General features: G+C 42.3%; 1 protein-coding gene across 2 annotated transcripts; it reads right to left on the bottom strand.

The window, feature by feature from the left end:
- Positions 1-848: 848 nt before the first annotated feature.
- Positions 849-20,835, bottom strand: armh3 (armadillo like helical domain containing 3). 2 transcript variants are annotated; one of them, XM_031864804.1, is made up of 27 exons: positions 19,803-20,835; positions 19,671-19,719; positions 16,070-16,179; positions 15,917-15,973; positions 15,479-15,625; positions 15,174-15,281; positions 14,984-15,076; positions 14,810-14,884; positions 14,632-14,718; positions 13,393-13,449; positions 13,236-13,279; positions 12,704-12,764; positions 12,485-12,531; positions 12,189-12,264; positions 11,470-11,563; positions 9,848-9,949; positions 9,532-9,590; positions 9,370-9,435; positions 8,870-8,939; positions 8,520-8,580; positions 8,340-8,428; positions 7,592-7,674; positions 7,178-7,304; positions 6,804-6,879; positions 5,646-5,724; positions 2,828-2,944; positions 849-1,963 (listed from the first exon to the last, which is right to left on the bottom strand). In XM_031864804.1, the coding sequence occupies exons 1-27, from the start codon at positions 19,857-19,859 to the stop codon at positions 1,871-1,873; spliced, it is 2,184 nt and encodes a 727-aa protein (XP_031720664.1). In that variant the 5' UTR covers positions 19,860-20,835; the 3' UTR covers positions 849-1,870. The 2 variants fall into 2 exon arrangements, with proteins under 2 accessions (XP_031720664.1, XP_031720665.1); XM_031864805.1 differs by lacking the exons at positions 19,671-19,719; positions 19,803-20,835 and adding an exon at positions 17,540-17,629.
- Positions 20,836-21,016: the final 181 nt, after the last annotated feature.

Genomic DNA, 21,016 nt, shown 5'->3' with positions numbered 1-21,016 from the left:
CTGTGTTAACTTTGGGCTCAAATGTTATGCAGCGTCCTCGTCTTTTTCATTAGTTTCTCTCTCAGCTCCTTCAGACTTTGTATCTGCATTTCTAAACCATTTAATGGTCAACATTTCTTTATTAATCATGATTTCTAAAACTATACTTTGTGTCTGCATACATTTCACAAAGATGTAAGCTTGTCTAATTTATCAGTCATTTATTTATGAGATTTGGAGCAAAGTGATGCACTCCGACTTCTCTAAGTGATCGGTGGCAGTTTGGTGTCACTTTAAATCTTTCAAATTCATTGTGTATGAGGTTGTTTGTGGAAATTCAGTTGAGACGACCACGTCAGCCGTCTCGCCGAGACAAGTGCAGAAAAAGCTAAGAGTGAGGGAGATGTCAATGGAGCAGTCAGTACAGTCACGAGTATTTTCACCATTCTGTGACAGAGGAAAGTGTAGAAATTGGGGGGGAAAAGAGGAGAACGACATGCAACAAAGGTCCCACTAAATCATTTGGGTGCAAGATGCTTACATTCTTTTTTTACTCGCCGAGTTGTAACTCAACAGTTCATAAATGCTCAACTAAAAAACATTATTCAACACAAAAGCATTTGTTGTCAAAGAGCACATTTCACTCAGGGGTTTGTTTGGGGTTAAGAAATCACGTCTCCCACTGACGGCCAATGTATCAGAGGCAGCAGAGGACAGTGTGTATGTGTGTGTGTCTGTGTGCGTGTCTGTGTGTGTGTCTGTAGGTTGAGCTGACGAGGACGTTAGTTTTGATGTTACAATGTAGATCGAAAAACAAGTTTTTCTTTGGTTTTCTTGCCAAATAGTGAAAAGAGGAAGCACGAGTTGAGTGATAGGAAAGCAACCTTTATTTAAAAAAGAAACATAAATATACCTACAGGAGTTACAGATGAGAGAAATAAGACCCTTCACTTGAAGAAATTGCATAATTAAGACCTGCTTCCATTCAAAAATAACCATTTCAATTGTTCTGAATGAGCATGAGCATTGTTAAACTAATAAGAGACGACTGGTGTGACGTGCAGTAGTGAATGTTAGTCCTGGCTTTGTTGAAAAACAAAAGGTTTGCAACAACAAGGTTTTTATCACTTCAGAGCATTCTCAACTTAACAGCACAACATGTTCTACCCCTTAGCAAACATGCAACTACAAAATACTTCTAAATGTTTTTAACTTCTGATTCAAGTTAACATTCGCACAACACGCATTCAGCCGCACAGAAAGAGTTAATGCTCAGATCAAAGAGGATTTACAGTGAGACTCTACTCAAAAGGGCTAAAGGTCACCATTACAGATGTTAGGAAGAACACAGTGTTTCACTCCAAGCCTCCATCTTCTGGAGTAATGACTGGAGATGAATCAAGGGAGCAGAAGCTTCTGAAAACATCATTAGTGGCTGTAAAGTTGGATGAACATCTGGATTAAAAATACTTGAATTCAATTAAGTCCAAACGTTCATGTGTGAGTTAACAGTCCAGTCAATACTGAAGACTGCACACCAGTGCAATACGGGCACTTCCTTAAATTATCGCGCACACACACACACACACACACATCGACAACAACCACAAAGGGAGCGAGTCCGGACAGTTTCCAGGCGTTTCTCTGAGGCGCATCCAGCCCGTCAGCGTGTCTGCCTCAGTTTCCATCGTTCAGTTCACAGGAGGACAAATCACGGAGAAAACAATCGAGGACTGTCCTTGTTAGTGTGTGTAATGGCTGTGTGTGTGTGTGAAGGTATGTGTTCGTGTCCCCACACACACACACCCCCACACACACACACACACACCCCCACACACACACAGTGTACGTCCATCTGAAGGGAGGAGGCGGCTGGAGGAGTGTGTGCGTCTCAGGAGATGGTGGAAAACTCTTTGAGCAGGACGTCCTGACTCAGTGTGTTCAGAGAGACATTCTTCCTCACATTCAGACTGATGGAGCGCACCTGGAGACACAGAGGGACATTTATTACCAGCTCAAAGAGATACCAAACTGTGCAAGTTGTACTTTGAAGTGTAGGATAGAGCTTCTTTAGAGGGTTTCAGAGACAAGAAGTCAGGCTATCTGAGCCTGTGCTGCTTCCATATGGGCCGTTCTTATCTCGATGTTTGTCTCATGAGTCACACATAAATCCGTAGATTTTATACCTCATTCTTATTGGTTTATGTTTTATTAAATACATCGTATAATTTATTATATAGTGCTTTATTATCTAAAAGAAAGGGTGAAAATCATATGCATTATATTACAAGAGTGCAGGTGAACATTTTACTTTAAAAATAACATTTGCAGACACTAGTTTAATTCTTCTTCTTCTTTACAGGAAGCCAGCGTGATCCGTGTCGGGCTGCAGCAGGAAACACTTTTAGGTGCATAGGGACATTAAATCTCGGTTAAAAAACAAACTATTTGCTCCTTTAAATCAGAATTACGTCATGTTGCAGTTTAGTTCCGTGTCTGTTACAAATGTCATCCCTTCTTCATTTTATCCTATTAAGACATTCTTGTTAAATTATCATAATTAGCATTTTAATTACTGAGCCAAAAACGTGTTTTGTGTAGTCAGTGACCTTTGACCACCAAATTCTAATAATTTTAGCCTCGAGTCCTTCGTTCACACGGACGGACAACCCGAAAAGATGTCGCCGTGTGGAGGCATAAAAAGTAGGGTCCTTGTCATTTAAACCCTCCTCTTTGATGCAGAGCGTCCTCCACGCCTGTGATTCTGACTTTATATGCAGTGACACCACGGAACCTGAATCTTAGGAGACCTCTCTAAACCCACAATGCATTGCTCTCCATCCCTTACCAGCTCCTTGAAGAAAGCAGCCTCTTTGGGCTGCTCCGAGTATCTCTCGAACTGGTCCAAACCATCCTGCAGTTTAAGCGTCAGCGTGTCGTAGTTGGACCGAACCACCTCCAACACCTAACGGGGTCGACGGATGAGGGGGAAACAGAAAATGAACATGTTACATAACTCTGTGGTTAAAGCATCGCACAGTGAACACGTAACCTGAATAGTCAAATGTTAATTACCGTGTTTAATACTTCATCACAACATCTTTACTCATGAGGGATCATGATCTGGTTCCTCTCCTAACTGCTCCCTGTCAGACTCTCTTATCAGGGATGTGAAACACAAAAGCATCACCTGCAACTTGCATTGATGTTTTTAAGCATTTTGTTTTGCTTTCTCACTCGTTTGTTTTGTTCCGTTTCTCCACAGTATGAAGCGTCATTAGCCAGAACCCCGTGAGGTTTATCTCTCACTGGTGCTTTAATTGTGCTTCTTTATCTCCAGATGAGCCGACTGCGCGTCTGCGTCCGTCTTCTGTACCAGCGAGATAAAGTTCCACTTTGAATGAACAAGGCATTTTTTGCTTTAGGAAGGATTCATTCATTCAGGACAAGTATAAATCAAGCAAATACAGTACTGCGAGTGTGTGTACTTTGTTATTAAGTGAAGGACAAACACACACACACACACACCACCCCCCGATTTGAGAAGGTGAGCTGAAATCAGATGTAATTATGCAGCGGTTCTCCTCTCACCCCCCGCCATCATTCAGCCGTGAAACAGCCCCCGAGCAGACCGCTTTCATTATTTTTTTTAATGACCCTGCAACACTCCACACAGCATGAAACATTCACAATGAGATGCGTGAGCCGCACTTTGTCGTGTTTCCCAGAGAAGCTCTATAGACACACACACACACACGTCTTTTTTTCCAATAAACACACAGATGTGAGCCTTTACGTTTTCAGCGTATGCACACACAACACTTATCCTCCTCTAGCTCTGGTAGTACATCGACTGTGCAGCTGAATCATCTTTCTAAAATGTAATCAACAGAGGGGAAAAACAATCTGAATTTAAGAATAGTCAAGAGACAATGTAACCTTTCCCACATGCTGTTTTAGCAAAGACGGGGGTGATAAGCATTTGGTTCAGCGTTTTGCTGCACACACTCCACTCCGCTCAGCAACTCTTTGCATCACTGGGCAGATGATGTTTTGTGGACACGCAGTTGTCATCGTATTCATCTTGAAGCGCGGGTACAAAAGGAGCCGTGTGTGTGCTGGAGTGCGTCTCCACTCGAATATCGCATCGTGTGTGTGAGAGACAGACAGACAGCAGCTCGTTTAAATGCTGCGTGTTTCTGGAGGCCATCCATCTTCTAATGTCACTGTGGGGAATGAAGACGATGCAGGCGGATGGAGTGCAGGTGGTTACTGTGTGTGTGTGTGTGTCGAGCACTGTATGTCAAATCTTCATTGAAAAACGAGGAAGGGAGAACAGAAGTACAGTAAAGAAAGATATCTTGGTCTGAACAAGTCCCTCCATTGAACAAAGTTCAATACATCTCTGCCTCCGTTCTGCCCCATGACTCAGGTTTGTGCACCAGAACCTGGAGCGCTACGTCGGTTACGTTAAAGTTCATTCTGTTCAAATAACATAGTAAACCAAGTATACAGTACAATGTGAAAGTATTTAAAATGGGATGTTTGACAGATAAACAGCTCAGCATTACAAATATGCAAATATGTCCATCGCAGCTGTTCATCGAGGTCCTTCTTTAATAGATTGCAGAGCGCTCCGCGGGGGTTTGTGTAATCTTTGTGTCGGATGGTTTGGACAGGATGAAGAAAGCCTAATTATTAAAGCACTCCGTCAGTGTGGATCTCTTCCTTTAAAGTCCTGTTCATGTGATCGTGCTGCTCTGTGGTTCACCCTCTCATAAAAACCACAGCGCGTTAGGAGACACAGCACGTTCCAGCCGGCTGTCATAGATGTGCTGTGCTGCGATAAGGGCCGAGCACTTCAAATCTATATCAATGCGTCGATAAGAGTACCTTTCTGGCTTCATTCTGTCCTCAGGATGCCATTACTCCTCTACATCTTTACATAGCAGCTCGTTATTTGCTGCTATATCAATGCTCTGAATGCTGTATATAAAATGCTTAAAGTGGCTGCAATTGATAAATCGTTGGTCAAACAATTTTTAAATACAGGCACACAACCGTTGTACTAGCAAATGATCAGAAATAGAGTTACTTTATCAAATGAGACGCGTGTTAATATCACAAGAGGAGAATCATACAAACCACTGGCCGCTCATAGACAGCACAGCTAACGGCTGCCTTCCCTCTTTGTTGTGAATAAATCTGGCAGATAAAAGCGGAGAGGTAATTGAGGAGTATAATGACCGAATCCATCACTCTGTTATCAGCTTGTAAAAAGATAAATAAATAAAAAAGTTCTCCTCGAGCTGTTTTCCTATCGTGACGTAAATGATAAAGTCTTAAGTGGAACGCACAGCGCTGGTATCGGTGAAGTTCAGCCTCCTTACAGACGATGATGAGGGAATAACTCAGCGGTTCAGAAGCAGATAATGAGTGCGTTTGCAAAACAGTGGGCTTCAGAATCTGCAACATTTACTGTACTTAAGAACGTACACACAGAAATCCAAGTTTGATGACGTGAAGGTGATGTTTCACGTCGTGAATAGGCATTCTTTCAAAATAAAATACAGTAAAGCCCTTCTCAAGGAACGTACTTTGTGTTACTGTGTACTAATAAGATTTACTTTGTAAAAGTGTAAAAATAAGAAGCGAGTGATGTTTACCTGTTCTTCGGACAGCTGGGAGATGTGGTTCACAGCCGCGTACGACTCAATCTTGGGATTAAAATGGTTGACGATGGCCCTTAAAGACAAAAACACAAACAGTTGTGAGATGAAGCAAGTATGGACATTACCATTTATGTGCGAGGATGTAAAGCCTATAACCAACACCACACAATGTGTGGTTACTTCTTGTTTAGGTGCAAACTAATAACATAATAATATTCAATATGTGAAGGATTGCAGTTAGCAATATTGACAGCAAAGTTCTGAGTTAAAGACTTATAATAACTTATAATAATCATTCCGATTCATCGCCGTCTCGATGCCTCCTTCATATCACGCGAGCACACCAGGGAGGTTCAGATGTAAATCCAGAGGCGATCTCTTCCAGCATCAGCATTCATTCCCATGAAATAAACTGCTTTGTGGCACAAATTGAAGTTGATGCAATGGCTTATTTTGTGCTGGCTTAGGAGGACGTCGTATATATCAAATAAATTATAGTGACAAAGAAAATGCAGAGAATTCGCCATCGTGGTAATTCAGTTGTGTGTGTGTGTGTGTGTGTGACGCCGGCGTATGGAGGGTTGAGGTGATGGGAGTGAAATAGAATCGGTCCTCAGTGGGTTTCTTTATTCCTCTTCCATTCATTCATCAATTCTTTCAAATATTCCTCTTTTCAATCTTCTTTCTCCCTCCAACCCTCGCGAGTCTGCTCCGTCCCAGGAGCCCAGTCGAGTGGGTGACTCCTCGGGGGGAGCATCCCGCTCGTATACGGGCGGCCCTCGGGGGCCTCCGAGCCAGGGTGACCTCGGAGGATCAACTCCTCAGAGAAGACGGAGGAGAAAGGAGAGATTGCAGGGTAAAATGGTGGAGGAGAGACCAAGTAGAGTATGTGCGTGGACTGGAGCGCGGTTGTGTTGGAGGAGATAAAGGCTTAAAATGTATTTAATAAAAAAAAGGGCCTGAGGGAGGGAGGGGATGGAAGACGCTGGGGATGGGAGACCTACATTACAGACCCAGAGACTTAACTTCATTCCCTCCGTTTTGACCTTTCTTCATTACATTTCTGTTTGAAAAATTCCCTTCAATCCAATGTGACTCTTTTCTGTGTGTGTGTGTGTGTGTGTGCGTGTGCGTGTGCGCGTGCGCTTTTACCGAACATTGACAAGGGCATGCGTGACTTTGCTGGCTGCCTCCTTCCACTGGCCCGTGTTGGTTGATACTCTCAGAACTGGAAGGCAGAGAAGGACAGATTAAAAACAGAGTTAGATGCACATTTACAGTCACAGTAGAAACACGACTAGTTTAGGGCAATAGAAGAAAGACTAGAACATTCTAATGTGCATTTGCAAGAAGTTTTGATTTGTTTTTTAACTGTCGAGTTATAAAAACACTGGAATTCATTGGTGAATAAAACTAGTAACTACTTGTTTGTGACGGCTAGTATTATTTGAGATAACTTGAATAACAGCTTTGACATTAGAATTAATAATAAGTCAGGTTCAACACTGCAGTTTCTACCAACGTACCCATACAGTAGAGGTTGTCGAAGACCTGGTGCATCCGTACGATCTCATAGTACAGCTCGTCGTAGCTGTTGGAGGTGGGCAGGAACGTGTCGCCGTATGTTATAAACATGTTGAACAGGTTCACCTCCTGGATCGGGAGACAAACACGGGTTGACTAATACATTTCACTCTCAACAAAAGAAGAAAAACAAACGTTTTCTAATGGAAATCATATTTAAACGGCATCTGTTTGTGCATACACAGCCCGTCTGGCCTCTTATGTCTCCTCTTACCAACCAATAAAAAGAGGTCAGACTCTTGTGTGCGGCTTCAGTCATACTGTAGCACAGCTGGGCTACGAGCAGCACCGCTTATACAACGTGTCAACGTGTGTGTGTGTGTGTGTGTGTGTGTGTGTGTGTGTGTGGGGCTCACCAGTAAGGCCAGGTGAAAGATGTTGTGCTTGGCCAGCAGTGTCGTCTCATTTGACAGCAGGAACTTCAGCAGGTTGATGAGAGCTGTGCAGAGGCAGACATGCACACATGAATGAAATAATGTGGAGCGCCGATAGTCGTCTACCAGCAGAGGCTCATGGCAGCAGTCCTCTTTCCTCAGTGAGCTTCTTTATTAAAGTAGATAATGGAAACTCAGGCGGGGGGGGAAACCTTTCACAAGCTTTAATAGAGGAAAACAAAACCCATAAGAAGAACCAGAATGTGAGCTTTTAACACGCTGGCACAACACGCTGGAAGAAGATAAACACATCTGTGGCTTTAATTCAGCTCATTTTTTTTGCCGTTATCACCGGCAGGAGAACAGGGTCAGTGTTACTCAGGGAATTAAACGGATTATTGGTCCGATTAGAAGAATCTGTATTCTAATGAGACACAGTGCGATGGCGCCATTACAAGCTGAAATGTGCTATTGTGTGTTGACCGGGATGGGAACAAGGCCACCAGGATGGATTGTGCTTTCTTCAGACTCATTATCCAATCTCAATGATGCAATACATTTCCAAAACAACAGGCCCGATGACATCAGAGGGAAATTGGCTTTGTGTAGCAAACGCACTTAACTATCTACCCAACTCTTAAGGTGATGCCCAGCAAATCAAAAAATGTTTCAGATTTAAAATTATACACATTTGGTGTCCTCGCTGAAAGAGAAAGCGAGGCATCTTTACCTGACCAGAGCTCTCTCCAGGTGTAGTGTAACCGGATTCTGCACTTCTTCTGGTAGCACAGGAGTTTGTGGATGATCTGCACACAGCGCCTGCACAGGAAGCACATAATAGTGTGGTGACGGAGCAGGTTGGTGGACAAGACCAGAACAATGCGTGTGTGATGTTTGTGCGTGTCCTCACAAGTATAAATCCATGGGGAAGTCCTTCATCATATGAGTGACTATAAACTCCACCATCAGATCTAGACAAGAGGGGACAGACGAGGGCAGTGTGGGCACAGGAGTAAAGCAATGTACTGAGGTGAACGAAGACCTAATTAAATCAATATCACTGTACGCTATATCCGTTATATCCATGCATGTCCTCTTCAAAAGGCACCAGACTCCATTGACAAAAACACTCACTTTTACCTTGCAGAACACCAGAGTTGCTGTGTCTACCACTAACTAACAAGCCATCAAGAATATCATATGACTATGGACTCACAGTTTGAGGCCACAGTAAACAACCGTTTTTAATGTCCCTCATACCTAGAACAGCACACACCAGCGGACGTGAAGGGATGTTCTTGTCCACGGCTTTTTTTCTGTGCCTCATGGGCTGAAAACAAAGACAATTGAAACATACAGTAAGTAGGAAAAAGAACACGTTTACGTGCACTTAAGTAACCGGGATACTCCAGTAAGACGATTTCATAAACGTAACGGAGACAAGAAAGCTGGTTACTCAGAGAACCCTGGTTTCTCAGCCATGTATGAACATAATCAGGTTTCTAATGTCTACAAGTACATCTGTGCATGTGAGACCGGGAGAGTAACAGCTGAGAAATGGTGGATGAAAAGAGAGATCACATCATGTAGCGCTGCATTCTGTTATTTTAAATAACTCCGTCCAAATTATGACCGAAACTAACACCAGTCCCAATACGCTGAATATTTACCTCCTGTTTGTCTGCTACGATTATAACGTTTTGAATTTGTTGTGTCAATTCTGTGCTCTCACCGTCACTCACTCCCGAACAGAAACTCACCATTCTGTGGAGATTGACTCTGAAGTTCATGTTGTCATCGTGAAGAAAGGCATCGGCGTACTGGTCCTATCACACACACACACACACACACACACAGAGGTGAAGTCAGAACAAAGACGATCTGCGGAGCGAGCAAACGCTGCAGAGTGTGGCTGCTCCTACCTCGGCTATGCAGGTGAGGATGATTAGGCACAGTCTGGCACTGTTGAGTCGATGCTCATCTGCAAACACAAACAAATATGAGACTCTTAACAGGTAAAAAAGGACAGGACAGGTTTTTGTTGCTCTGGTGCTTTGAGAGCGACTAAAACAGATGAAGGGTGGGGGAGAGAACAGCATTCATTTGTCACTGCTGTCTAGGTCCGCTACGTGAGAACACGTCAGGACAGAGGCGTAGAAGAACAAGTGAAAGAGGGGAAGAGTTGTAGGAAGGTAGAGTGACAGAGACAAAGAGGAGGACATGAAGGTGTCCGCTTACCTTTAGTATCCTGCATTACAATGGAGGCGTACTTGAGGAAGGTGATGAGGAGGTTGCTAGTCTGCAGGTTGGGATCCAGAGGCAGTTCTGGGTTGTTCATCACTACACAGCAGATATATACACGAATAAAGCATGTTCACTGCAGATAGAATACTCACAGAAATATGAACTAAACAGAAAGAAAGGCCATGACACAATTATGATGAATCAAGCTTTAAAGTAGGTCAATTATTCCATCCAATAATAACCTGAGCTCAAAATCTACTCTAAAAACGAGAGTTACAAAAGAGCCGCCGTCCTTGTTTGGGCGGCCAGACGGAGTGCTCACTCAGGCAAATAACAGCATTAGAAAAACACACGTCTTTGTCTCATTATTGTAGCTGCTGTAGCTCGCTGTGTGGTGTAGACAAACGTCTTAATCCATTTAAAAATCTCTGCTCTTTGAAACGTAGATTTTGTTTTCATGGATAAATAATGAGCCGGTCATTTCCATCTCCCCTCTTCCATGCTAACCCTCATTTTGTTTCCTTCATATCACAGCGGGGCTGTCAAGGAACATATCGTCACGCGGGAGCCGTCCTGTGGAAGGACGAGGCGTGTTCCCGACGCGTGATTGCCGGCACGTGTTGAGTCTGGTCAGAGTAGAGGGACTCTAAGTGCTGAGGATCCCATGACATGGCACAACGCGCGCAGCATTGAAACATTCATCTGTATTTAAAGCTGGAGGTTAATATTTCATACAGAAAATGGCTCTTAGCTTTGAAGCAATAGAGGGAGAGCTCGAGATAGACACATGCACCTTTTAGCAGCTACAGCGTGTGTGCATGCTAAATGACCTGCTTTTAAATGTGCCAGCAATAACATTCACCTGCCAGGAAACCTCAAGTGACAGCCACGCACTCGAGTCTAAAAGAGATATTAACAAGCGTGCGGGGTGGTGTAATAATCGGATTATTAAGATGTAATAAACCAACATTACTGTGTATGAGCGCCTCTCTTCGGATAACCTTAAACATCTGTTGAATGTTTGAAAAGGCGTGGGTGCACGTGTGCCTCCGTATGCGTGTGCCTGTGTCAGAAGTGACGGAGAGTTGCCATGTTTGGAGAGAGTATTTAAAAATGTATGTAAAAATGCTGTTAAGATTAAATTTAGACAAAAAAAAAAAAAAAGAGCCCTGATCCACGTGATGCCAGAAAGCTTTAGAAATCCTTCACTTCATCTTCGGCCCGTTCTGGTGTTTTGACGGGATTCATATTTCAGTTTAGTCCCATTCTGTTTCAAGGTGAGGCTGTGGTATAACAACACCAGAACTGACGAGACAAAGTGCTGCTGTCTTATCAGGTGGAGAACACCATCGCTGAATATTGAAGCCAGTATTTGAGGCCATAAAGATTCAGTTTCTGTAACGACCACAAGACTTAAGCAAGGCTTTTAGGTAACAGAAGTGTGACTGAGATCATAATGTTCAACGCTACACTTCACCATAAAGACTGTTTACAACATTGTTAAACATCCCGGTGCAGAGATAGAGAAGTAGACCCGACTACAGACGGGAGACCAACGGGCATCACAGACACATCAACCGTCGATGTCTCCCCAAAGACAAGTGTGCACGACTTACTGTCTAAGGAGGGCGGCGTTGTGCCGAGTGGTGACGTAGGCGTGGTTGGAGTAGGGGTGGTGGGTGTGGTTGGGATGTCCATCTCAGGGTGGCTCTGTTGATGGATCAAAATCACACGTTTGTGGAATGTCATTGATAAAGAAAAGCTGTCCCTTCTGTCCCATAAAGTGGAGAAAAAAGCAACAATACAGGCAAGAACTGAGAGAAGGGAACAGGAAGCCATTTACATGAGATTACTTCTGGTAGTGCAAAACATTTCATTAATCACCGACGCTAATGTATGAGATTTGTACACAATTACAGCATTGTAAAAAGCAGGACAGTGGCTTAATGTCCTCACAACGGAAGTGTTATTGTTGCTGTCCTAATTTGACTCGTCTGCACCACTCAGTTACATCGGATAGCTCAAACACTGAATATCAAAGTCCCCACAGGGAAAGATAAAGTCAACTGAATGATGGAAGAGAAGTGATTTTCACATCTTGTGCACCTTTAAAGATACATGTACTAATAGTAGCACAACATTGCTGTATTCCAACTCTCCTGCAGACATATAAGATGTTCTACGTCAATCAGAAGACAGTTTTACATGACACATTTTTCACAGCAAAATAATGAAGATTTAAAAAGGGACAAAAAAAAGCTTATATTACCAATATTGTTTGCCAAATATCACAATATTCGCGGGTTCTTATTGTAAATGATTAGCGTCAGCTCACCTGTGCTAATACAGTGATGAAGTTGCGGTTGAGGTGCACGGCCTCATAGAGCGCCAGCAGAATCGCCTCATTGGTCCTTGAGAAGAAAGGGGAGTCAGGTCATTCATTCATGAAGTAAAAACATAACCGGGCAGGAAGTAAAGCTCCAGGCTTTGATCCGGTGAAGCTCAAGACACAAGCTGAGTAATTAGCTTCAACATGTGGTTTCCCACTGGAGTCTTTTACAGAGGACGAGCCAAAAGACACGGCAGCAGTCTTTGACTGATGGGTCAGAATTTAAATCGCTTTGTACTTACTGTACAGAGAGTTTCTCATCAGCGTCGGCTATAAACATGCTGCCCACCTGTGGACAGAAGAAGGATCGAGCCATCAGACAACACTGTTAAAAAGATCAGTTGTCCCACTTGGAGCTGCAGATGAAACTCTTCGACTACCAAATACATCCTAATGTCAGAAATGCCAATAAAGGTGAAATATATCTACTGTGACGATACGAAGTAAGAATAAGACCGTACCATACTAGTGAGGGTGGAGAAGAACCCGCCCTGGTTCTCCTCCTCTTTGTCTTTGTACTGCCTTTATGGGGAACAGAAAGACAAAGAAGGAAAGTGAGACGTAATAAAAAAAAAAGAGAATGACGAATAAATGAAAGACAGGTAGGGAGGCAGCGAGATATACATTTACACTTAAACACAGCCCTGTAGCCCAACATCTCCTTCTACTCCCCACAACGTATTATCTGAGGGCGGGTCGTCTCTACACTCAGAAACAATGAACTGTACGGAGCCGTCATCCGTCACTTTGATGCGTCTGTCTACGCACGCAGGCAGACAAACAGCATTGTAATTTCCAAACCTTCGCCTCATCCAAAAAAACATTACCGACCGCCAAAGAAAACTGTCAGATATAAATAACTAAAAGTATAAAAAGGAGCCTGTTGTTTCTCAGAATAGAAATGGAACATTTGTGGGAGACATCAAACCAAGCTGATGACACCGAGGACTGCGTCATTATAAACGCGTGTCTTTCACAGTTTTCAGATCTCACCTGTTGTACTCTGTCAGAGCGTGGTGGACGACCATTCCCATTCCCTGGGAAAGAAAAAACATGCAGTGTTTCAGTCAAAGCCTTGATCTGCCTCCACCACACTGGCTGTTTATTGTTCTGCAGTTCAAACCAATACAGTAAGTGACAACATACTCACATCTAGTGTTGGCTCATCGTCCACGATGGAGAGCTTCACAATGTAAGGATTCACCGACTAACAAACAAAAACAATCAGTGTAATTAGAGGCCGTTCAATATTTGACGTTATATTGACCGTTAACGGGTAATTCTCTTTTCATTTTATCCCCTCACTCAAAGGGCTCATCTGCAGACTTACATGCAAGGTTCAGTGCTGCAACTAAAAATACACGGAGCTCAGTTTTTCTTGATAACACACAAGAGAAGCAAAGCCCGTGTGCTTCTGGATTATAGAAGCAACTCCATCTCCATTTGTAGGATGTTTAGCAGTATTTGTTATCACGCAGCCATGACCTAAAATTAGCAACAGGTTGAACTATTCAATTAACTTCTATGTTCATGTCTGATTACATGTGCGTGTGACATGTGCTACGTCTTGTTGCTGCATCTAAAAATGTTTGAATTGAAATTCCAGTTAATCTCAAGATTATCTTTTTTTAACCAAGCTGCTGGTGTTTGATTTTTTTACTTTAACAATAAATAACAATTCAGTAAATCTACATATACGTATCCATTTGTGAAATCTTGTTTTGCAAAGTTAGGAATAAGTCAAACACGTTGAACGATCACTTCCACATCGTACACATTTGGCTTGTGAGCACTAAATGCTCCTTGAGCAGCTGTCCACTTCGCTCACACATGAGGGTGCATCCAGAAACCCCTCTCTCCTCCGCCTCCTTTTATCCCCTCCCACCCTGCTACTCTCATCCTTCCAGGAAATAACTGAAGAGGGAAGTCAATTGGAAGCCATTTCAGAGAACATGATTGCTTCTTGGTCATAAAAATCTCAGACAAGTGTCTCTGTGATACCGGATACATCTCAGGTCAGCGTTTTTATGTTCATCTGGTGCCAAATAGAGATGTCTTGTTCACCTGCACAAATATCCTTATTCATAGCTTCATGAATTAATCTGTTTTCTCCTCAGACTACACTGGATTTACTAATGACATGAAAACATTTTATTATTATCATTTTCTATATGAAGATATTTCTTATTCTGCCCGTTTATTATTTTATTTAAATATCCCCTCTGTGCCGATTACTTTACCTCATTTCAAAATGACTCCAATGCTACACGCACAGTTGTGAGAACTATGACAATGAGTCTTGAATGCACAAGTGACATGTATGTGGAATATTACAGCTCAGTAATAAATATTGTGAGAGGTAAAGTTCCATGTGCGTGTATGTACACACCTCATACTTCCTGTAGTTGACCAGCAGAGCCAGGAGGACCACAGTATCGTACCCATGCTGCCCTCTGCTGGACACTTCTGACAGAATCTGAGGAGGGGACAGACGGAGAACAGAGATGACCACATTCGGAAGAAGACATTTCTAAAATGAAAAGAAATTACAGTAGATATAGTCTTACCTGTAGAATGGCTTCAAAGATGCTGTTGATCATCACATATTCCAGTATGGTGTTCTGACTAATGTTGTCCGTTACCTGTCAACACATTTTGTTCACACGTTTGTGATGTTTAGCGTGTTTTTAAAAACAATCATTCCCCAAAGCCGATCACATTATAATGCATCTCCGTCTCACCGTCACCAGACACAGCAGCAGTTTGAGACAAAGGCTCTTCAGACTCTCTGAGCCATCTCCACAAAGAAGGCTGTCCAGTCTCTCCATTAAGTCCTGCAGGAGATACAAACACAAGACATCAAGTGAATGAACACCAATCAATATTTTCACTCCTTTCTTTCACCTCTCAATGGGTTTTTTTTCCACCCACCTTCATCCTTTGCTCAGCCTTGTCAAAGCCCATGAGCATGTTGATGATGTCAAAGCCAGACGCAGACTTGTTCTTCTGGTGAACCCCCCGGAAAAGTGCACAGAGTGTCTGGGGAGAGACGCAGACGAGCTCAGGTGTTAATACTGCGATTCATGTTTTCACATTAACGCATCTTTTTTGGCGGTACAGTGGCAACACAAAACTAAATCCATGAAGCTGATAAGCTAAGATAATTTGATTACAGTTACATGCTTCAGGTATTACTGATGTGATTGCAACACGTGCGATGTTGGAGCTTTAGTTACCTGCAGGGCATTGACCACTTTGATCTGGTGCTCCTCTCCCAGAGCCTGAACACAGTGGTGGAACAGAGAGTTGATGTTGTCCTGGATCCGCTGAACCTCCTCCCCATCTACACTCTCCAACTTGGACTCTAGGTACTCCAGGTTCACCTGAAACATGGTGACGTAAAAAAAACATTGAGTGAGGAGAAGATAGTTTGTGTTAGTGCACGTGTATAAGAGTGGAGGATGATTAGGACGTTATTAGGGCGTGCCCCTCTATTATTATATGAACAGGTTTTTGCACATATATTACAAATGATCATTTCCATTTCTATTTTTGAAGACTGCATTACTGATATTATCTGTATGTCTCAGTTAACTGTACTGATACCTTTTTTGACAATTTGCATTTCTACTCAACAAGCTGATCTTTTTAAGTGTTTTTCTCTTTCACGTTACCTTCATAAGAAACAGCTCATCCCAGAAGCGAGAGTTGTTTTTTGCTGGGTCTTCTTTCTAAATCAAAAGGAAGAGACAGGACTTTGTTAACACTTGAGCAGAATTGTATTCCTTTACTTTCCATCACTGACGCTCTGCTATCGTGATACTCACCGCAAAAATCTCATCGTACATCAGCACCACCTTCTCTTTCAAGGGTTTCTTAGAGGATGACGACCTCCTCAGCAGCCCCGCCTTCTTCTCCACCTGAGACATGACTAAGTCTGAGGAAACAGAAGCTCGATGAAGAAGTACATCAAGGATGTTCAAAAATAAATGGTGTGAATCACCACATTTTTATTCTATTCTGTAGATTTAACATGTATGTTACACTCAAACCAAAACCAACAATGAAATTATCTCTCTCTCTCTCTCTCTCTCGGAACTCTCCGACTTCCCCAGCCTGTCTGTGGTTTAAAGTCTCATGCCCATTCTTTCCTAAAACCTGTCACAATTATATAGTTTCATGTTTAAACACTGCTAAATATTTGACTAAAACAGCTAGGTACTGTAGTAGCAAATGCTAGTCAAAGAGGAGTACATTGTGTGTTTGTCCTGAACTATTTTGAGCCAGAGGATTGGTGCACACTAGCGCTATTTACAAAAGTAAAGTAAACTACAGTGCCCATTTTCATCATTATGAAGAAATACATCAGCCAGATGATTAGGGCAATACTTGTTAGTGGGATTAATTGATGTATGCGTGCTTACTCATAACCACTACAGTCTCCAACGTTACTCCAGTGGGCTGCACTGTCCGACGTACCAGTCATGGCTGCTCTCGAGAGGAGAACTCTGTTTACTTCACAACCTAACTCGTCACCAGAGGCACAACGTTAACTATATCAAAGTTAGCGTTAATGGCTGCTGTACTATCTCACTCTGTTCAGAGTGACAGAGAAGCAGTGTGCCTGGAAGCTGTTCTAGTAACGTTAACGACACATCATTGAGTCGACTGGTGAAGTCAAAGATGTCAGTGACATACCGGTAAATAAGCTAACGTTAGCTAACGTTAGCTAGCTAGGTCTTACGTTAGCTAGCTAGCGAACGTAAACGTTTAGGTTAGCTAGGTCGGCAAAGTAGCATGTTACAAGTAACGTCTACGTAATCCGCGTAGCTCACGCATATTAGCTTAAGACATTTTAAATTAGTAAAGAAATGTCATCTATTTGCTATAACGTTAATTGATGGAACATGATATATGTTAGCTGGGTTTGCTAACCTGAGTGCAAGTTATGTTGGTAGCTCGTTAGCTACTATTAGCCAACTCGCCTATCTAATCTACATCTAATTAGCGACTAACAGCGACGTGGTTTTGCGAACAAGCAGGTTTTGTCCAGTCGACACTCGATGAACATTTAGTTTATCATCAGTGAGGTCACTCATGTGAATCTACTAATATGTTCAGACTTCACAGCTAAAGCTAACGCTACCTCTAGCTAGCTAGGTTAATACCTGACAGACTAGGGTGGATACATTGATTTAGCGTTAGCTATTTAATGTCAGGGTGCGACTGTTGACAACATTGAAGTGTTACATTATTTAGGTAGGTACAGCTTAGTCAGTGGTGTGGTTTGTTCTTACCTCAATTAAAGTATTAAAATTAAAAAGCTAGCTCATGAATCCTTGTGACAACACTAGCTTGTGCTAGCATACTGCTATCATTAGCATCCTCCTGCTGGTCTTCAGGGTCTTAGTGCCCACAGATTCTTCTTCTGTAAGGTTTAACAGCAGAGCCACTATTTAATAAACTAAGGAAACATATCTTTAGTGGGCATAAATAATATTTTCGGATTCTGTAATGTCATTCAGACCACAGATGCATAGGCCAGTAAATTAATAAACAAATAAAAATATACAGGTAAAAACACTGCTCAACTTTTGAGGGGAAAGAAAAAACTAAACCTGGGCAACCTTACTTTAACAGATACTGCAGAAAAAAATAATGAATTAATTGCAAGTTATTTAATTTATCAAAAAAGAAGAAATTGCTCATGATTTTATTAAAGCAGGGAGAAACAGAGACACAAACATGCATGTTTGCATGTTGAAGAGCAGTGTAAATTAAATGAAAATGACAATATATTCATATTTGATGAGACTTTTGGTATGAAAGCTCTACATTTGAACCATACAGGTTTTACATTTCTTTTTCTGCGATGATTATGGTCTCTCGCTAAGTTATGTCATCATCGATACGACACCATCTCCATTTCATCTCAAACATTCATATTTGCACTAATTACAGTATTTTAATGGCAGTTTGCTTCCTGATCAACCACACAGAGGAAATTAGACAAGATGCAAAATAACTGCTTTTGAACTACAACAGATTGTTGATGAGAAAAAGAGTCTAACCTCCTCTGGTAGACCCGTTTCTCTGCACCAAGATAATAAATTGGAAAATAGTTTTGTCTCCAATTTAAAGCAACACTTGATGCTTCCATACTTTGACCTCATGAGTTCCTTGGTAAATTAACTTTACCATCAAGAGTGCTATATTTCTGGTAAAGACTACATGGAGCACCTCAATTTCCGGACTAAATGAGACGAGCTCCGCTTTTACCGCGTCATTAGACATAGGAGGAGAGGAAAAAAAAAAAAAAACACAGAATATAATGAGCAGTAGAAGAGAAAAACATCAGTTGAGAGGTGAAAGAGAACATTAACTGACACACAAAGGCAGGTAGACAAAGTTACACTCCAACTGTCTGAACAAACAAACAAACACACACATTCAAAAGGAAGGTTGAACTTCTCTGTAGCTTAAAGATTTGCTTGTAGTTGTGATTTTTTTTAGCCAGAAGCTCAGGATTAAGGAGCATAGAGGATGAGCAATGTGGCAATATCAGTGTTACTTAGCACTTTAGAGAAAATCATGTCTATTCGTGACCTCTGACAGATAGTACACTCCTGTAAAATCTAGTGCAACAGGCTACCCTCTGGAATACTCTCCTAAGCCTGCTGCCCCCATGACCCGGATAAGCAGAAGTCGATGGATGGAGTGTAACCAACATCAGATAGAGACCTCCCAGCAAAGACATAATGGTACATTCCTCAGTATAAATAATCCTCATCCAATTTGTCCTGATGGATTTATACAGTTGCATGCTTCATCATGTTTGTGTGCACTAGACCTGAAGAATTGCTGTTGTTGCCAGCGTTCATGCAACATTTAGGAAAGCAATCATAAGCTTTGGATAAAATTCTCCATAAAACCTCAGTTTATTGTAGTCGAATACGGTGATCTTAAGTAAACACTGTTGTGAGTGTAAATTAGGTCTCATATTCTAACACAGGCTATTACAAGTATCATTACGGGAGCGTTATCGTAAAGACAGCCCTGTGAATATCATTCTCCCTGAATGGTTCTCAGTAGCTATAATACAAACCTGCCTGAAGTTGATGCAAAACATTAAGAGTTTTATCTGAGAAGCATGACAAACGACAGTCTAAGAGCTGCATGTGTTCAGTGGCTCAACGTTAATAGATGACTCATTAACATGGTTCACAAAGTCATAGCATGCAGCTTCTGAGTTATGGATTTTTGTACCAGGACATAACACTATGAAGTTATTTTATCTTAAGTGTCAAAGGTCATCCATAACAGGGCCCTGATTGATGTTATTGTAACATCAACTGCTGTCACCAGCATGCTCAGGACTTCGGCTGAATCAACAAGTGGGCAGCTTGAATTGGAGAGAAGAATACGTACTGAACAAGAAGAGATCCAGGAATAGAAAGAGCATGGAGGGCATGAAGTGCTGCGAAAGCAAAGAAAGCAACTTGAACTGGATCCATGAAATATATGAAATGCATACTCCTTAAAAAAAAATATATCATTTACTTTTTGTCTCGCAAATGTTGCTGAGTCACAAGAGAGCTTTGCAGTGTCAGGTGGCATAACAGCCAGAATGACGTGTCTGCTCTTCCACGGAGGTGAGAGTTTTCATTGGGTTGTTACAGCTTTACCTTAACCCCAGGAGACCCTCAGTGTTCCAGCTGGCTGGAGGCCTCGCCGACAGTCTTTACAGCTCTGCAGGTTGAGTGTGACACGGGGAAGGGAATAAATGCCTGAAGAGAACGTGTGATAGTTGGCAGGTGGATGCATGTGTGAGACAGGCTGATGAGGAAAGCAGCGGATGAACCGCAGGGCTTTGACATGGAGACCCGGTATTTAAAAGTCTGTGGCCCTTTGCTGCACGTTCTACGGACCGGACATCTGTAAATAGAAGAGGGACACACACACACACACACACAAAACTCAAACACCATGACCATACAACTTTGGAAAATAAAAGGCTTTTGATACAGACAGGTTAAAGAACACATTTGCCATCATTGATTTTCACTCAGACCTAATCAACCACAGCCTGTGTGAGCCGTCCTGAAAGCAGAGACAGTTAAGCATTACTTCCATGCACAAAAGAGAAGTCGGCTCACACGCCACACCTTGCTGTTGGTTGCACTCTAGATCTGCACCAACCGTGACATTAAGAAGTTTGTTAATACGCTTCTTTTTTTTTTTTTTTTTAACCTTAAACAAAGCATTAAAAGTAGAAAGCAAAGCGAGCAGTATTGTAAGTGAATGAGAGAATCTGTTCCACAGGCGAGGCCTCGGAGCATTGTTCTGCAATCGGGTCCTCCGGGGCTCTTCCATCCTGCCGAATGTTTTCTTTCGAGCCGTCTATTCACCTGGACCAACAGGTGAAAGCAATTAACCACTCTCTAGGATTAAATACCAGCAGGCCTCTGTGCATTAAGGACATGATTGTTGCACAGTTTGAAGCTAAACGTCACCGACGGGTTACAACAGCACGACTGAAGAGGGATGCGACTGCACAGTTGAGAGGAAGAGGGGTGACGTGCTGCTCGTCAGTCAGTGAGAAAAGAGGAAATGGGGGGGGGGGAAAGCCCAGATACTTCATTTGTTCCTCTCCCGTTCTTATCACTACTCAGCAATAACGAAATGTCAAAGTTAAGCATTAAAAGTGAACAAACCCCAGAAACACCGACTTCTTTTTATCGGCTGCGTTGCAATAATTACAAAACTTAAACATG

This window comes from Anarrhichthys ocellatus, unplaced genomic scaffold (genome assembly GCF_004355925.1).
Source record: "Anarrhichthys ocellatus isolate YVR2014 unplaced genomic scaffold, GSC_Weel_1.0 scaffold31, whole genome shotgun sequence".
Lineage (NCBI taxonomy): Eukaryota > Metazoa > Chordata > Actinopteri > Perciformes > Anarhichadidae > Anarrhichthys > Anarrhichthys ocellatus.
This window is presented reverse-complemented; position numbering and strand designations above follow the sequence as displayed.

What these genes read in the sequence shown, in the direction of transcription:
- armh3 (XM_031864804.1), bottom strand. Translation starts at nt 19,859, where the DNA reads ATGCCACCTGACACTGCAAAGCTCTCTTGTGACTCAGCAACATTTGCG. An exon ending in GATGAGAAACTCTCTGTACA is followed by an intron (nt 12,265 to 12,484) that starts GTAAGTACAAAG and finishes TTTCTTCTCAAG; the next exon opens with GACCAATGAGGCGATTCTGC. An exon ending in CATGCCCTTGTCAATGTTCG is followed by an intron (nt 5,725 to 6,803) that starts GTAAAAGCGCAC and finishes TTTGTCTTTAAG; the next exon opens with GGCCATCGTCAACCATTTTA.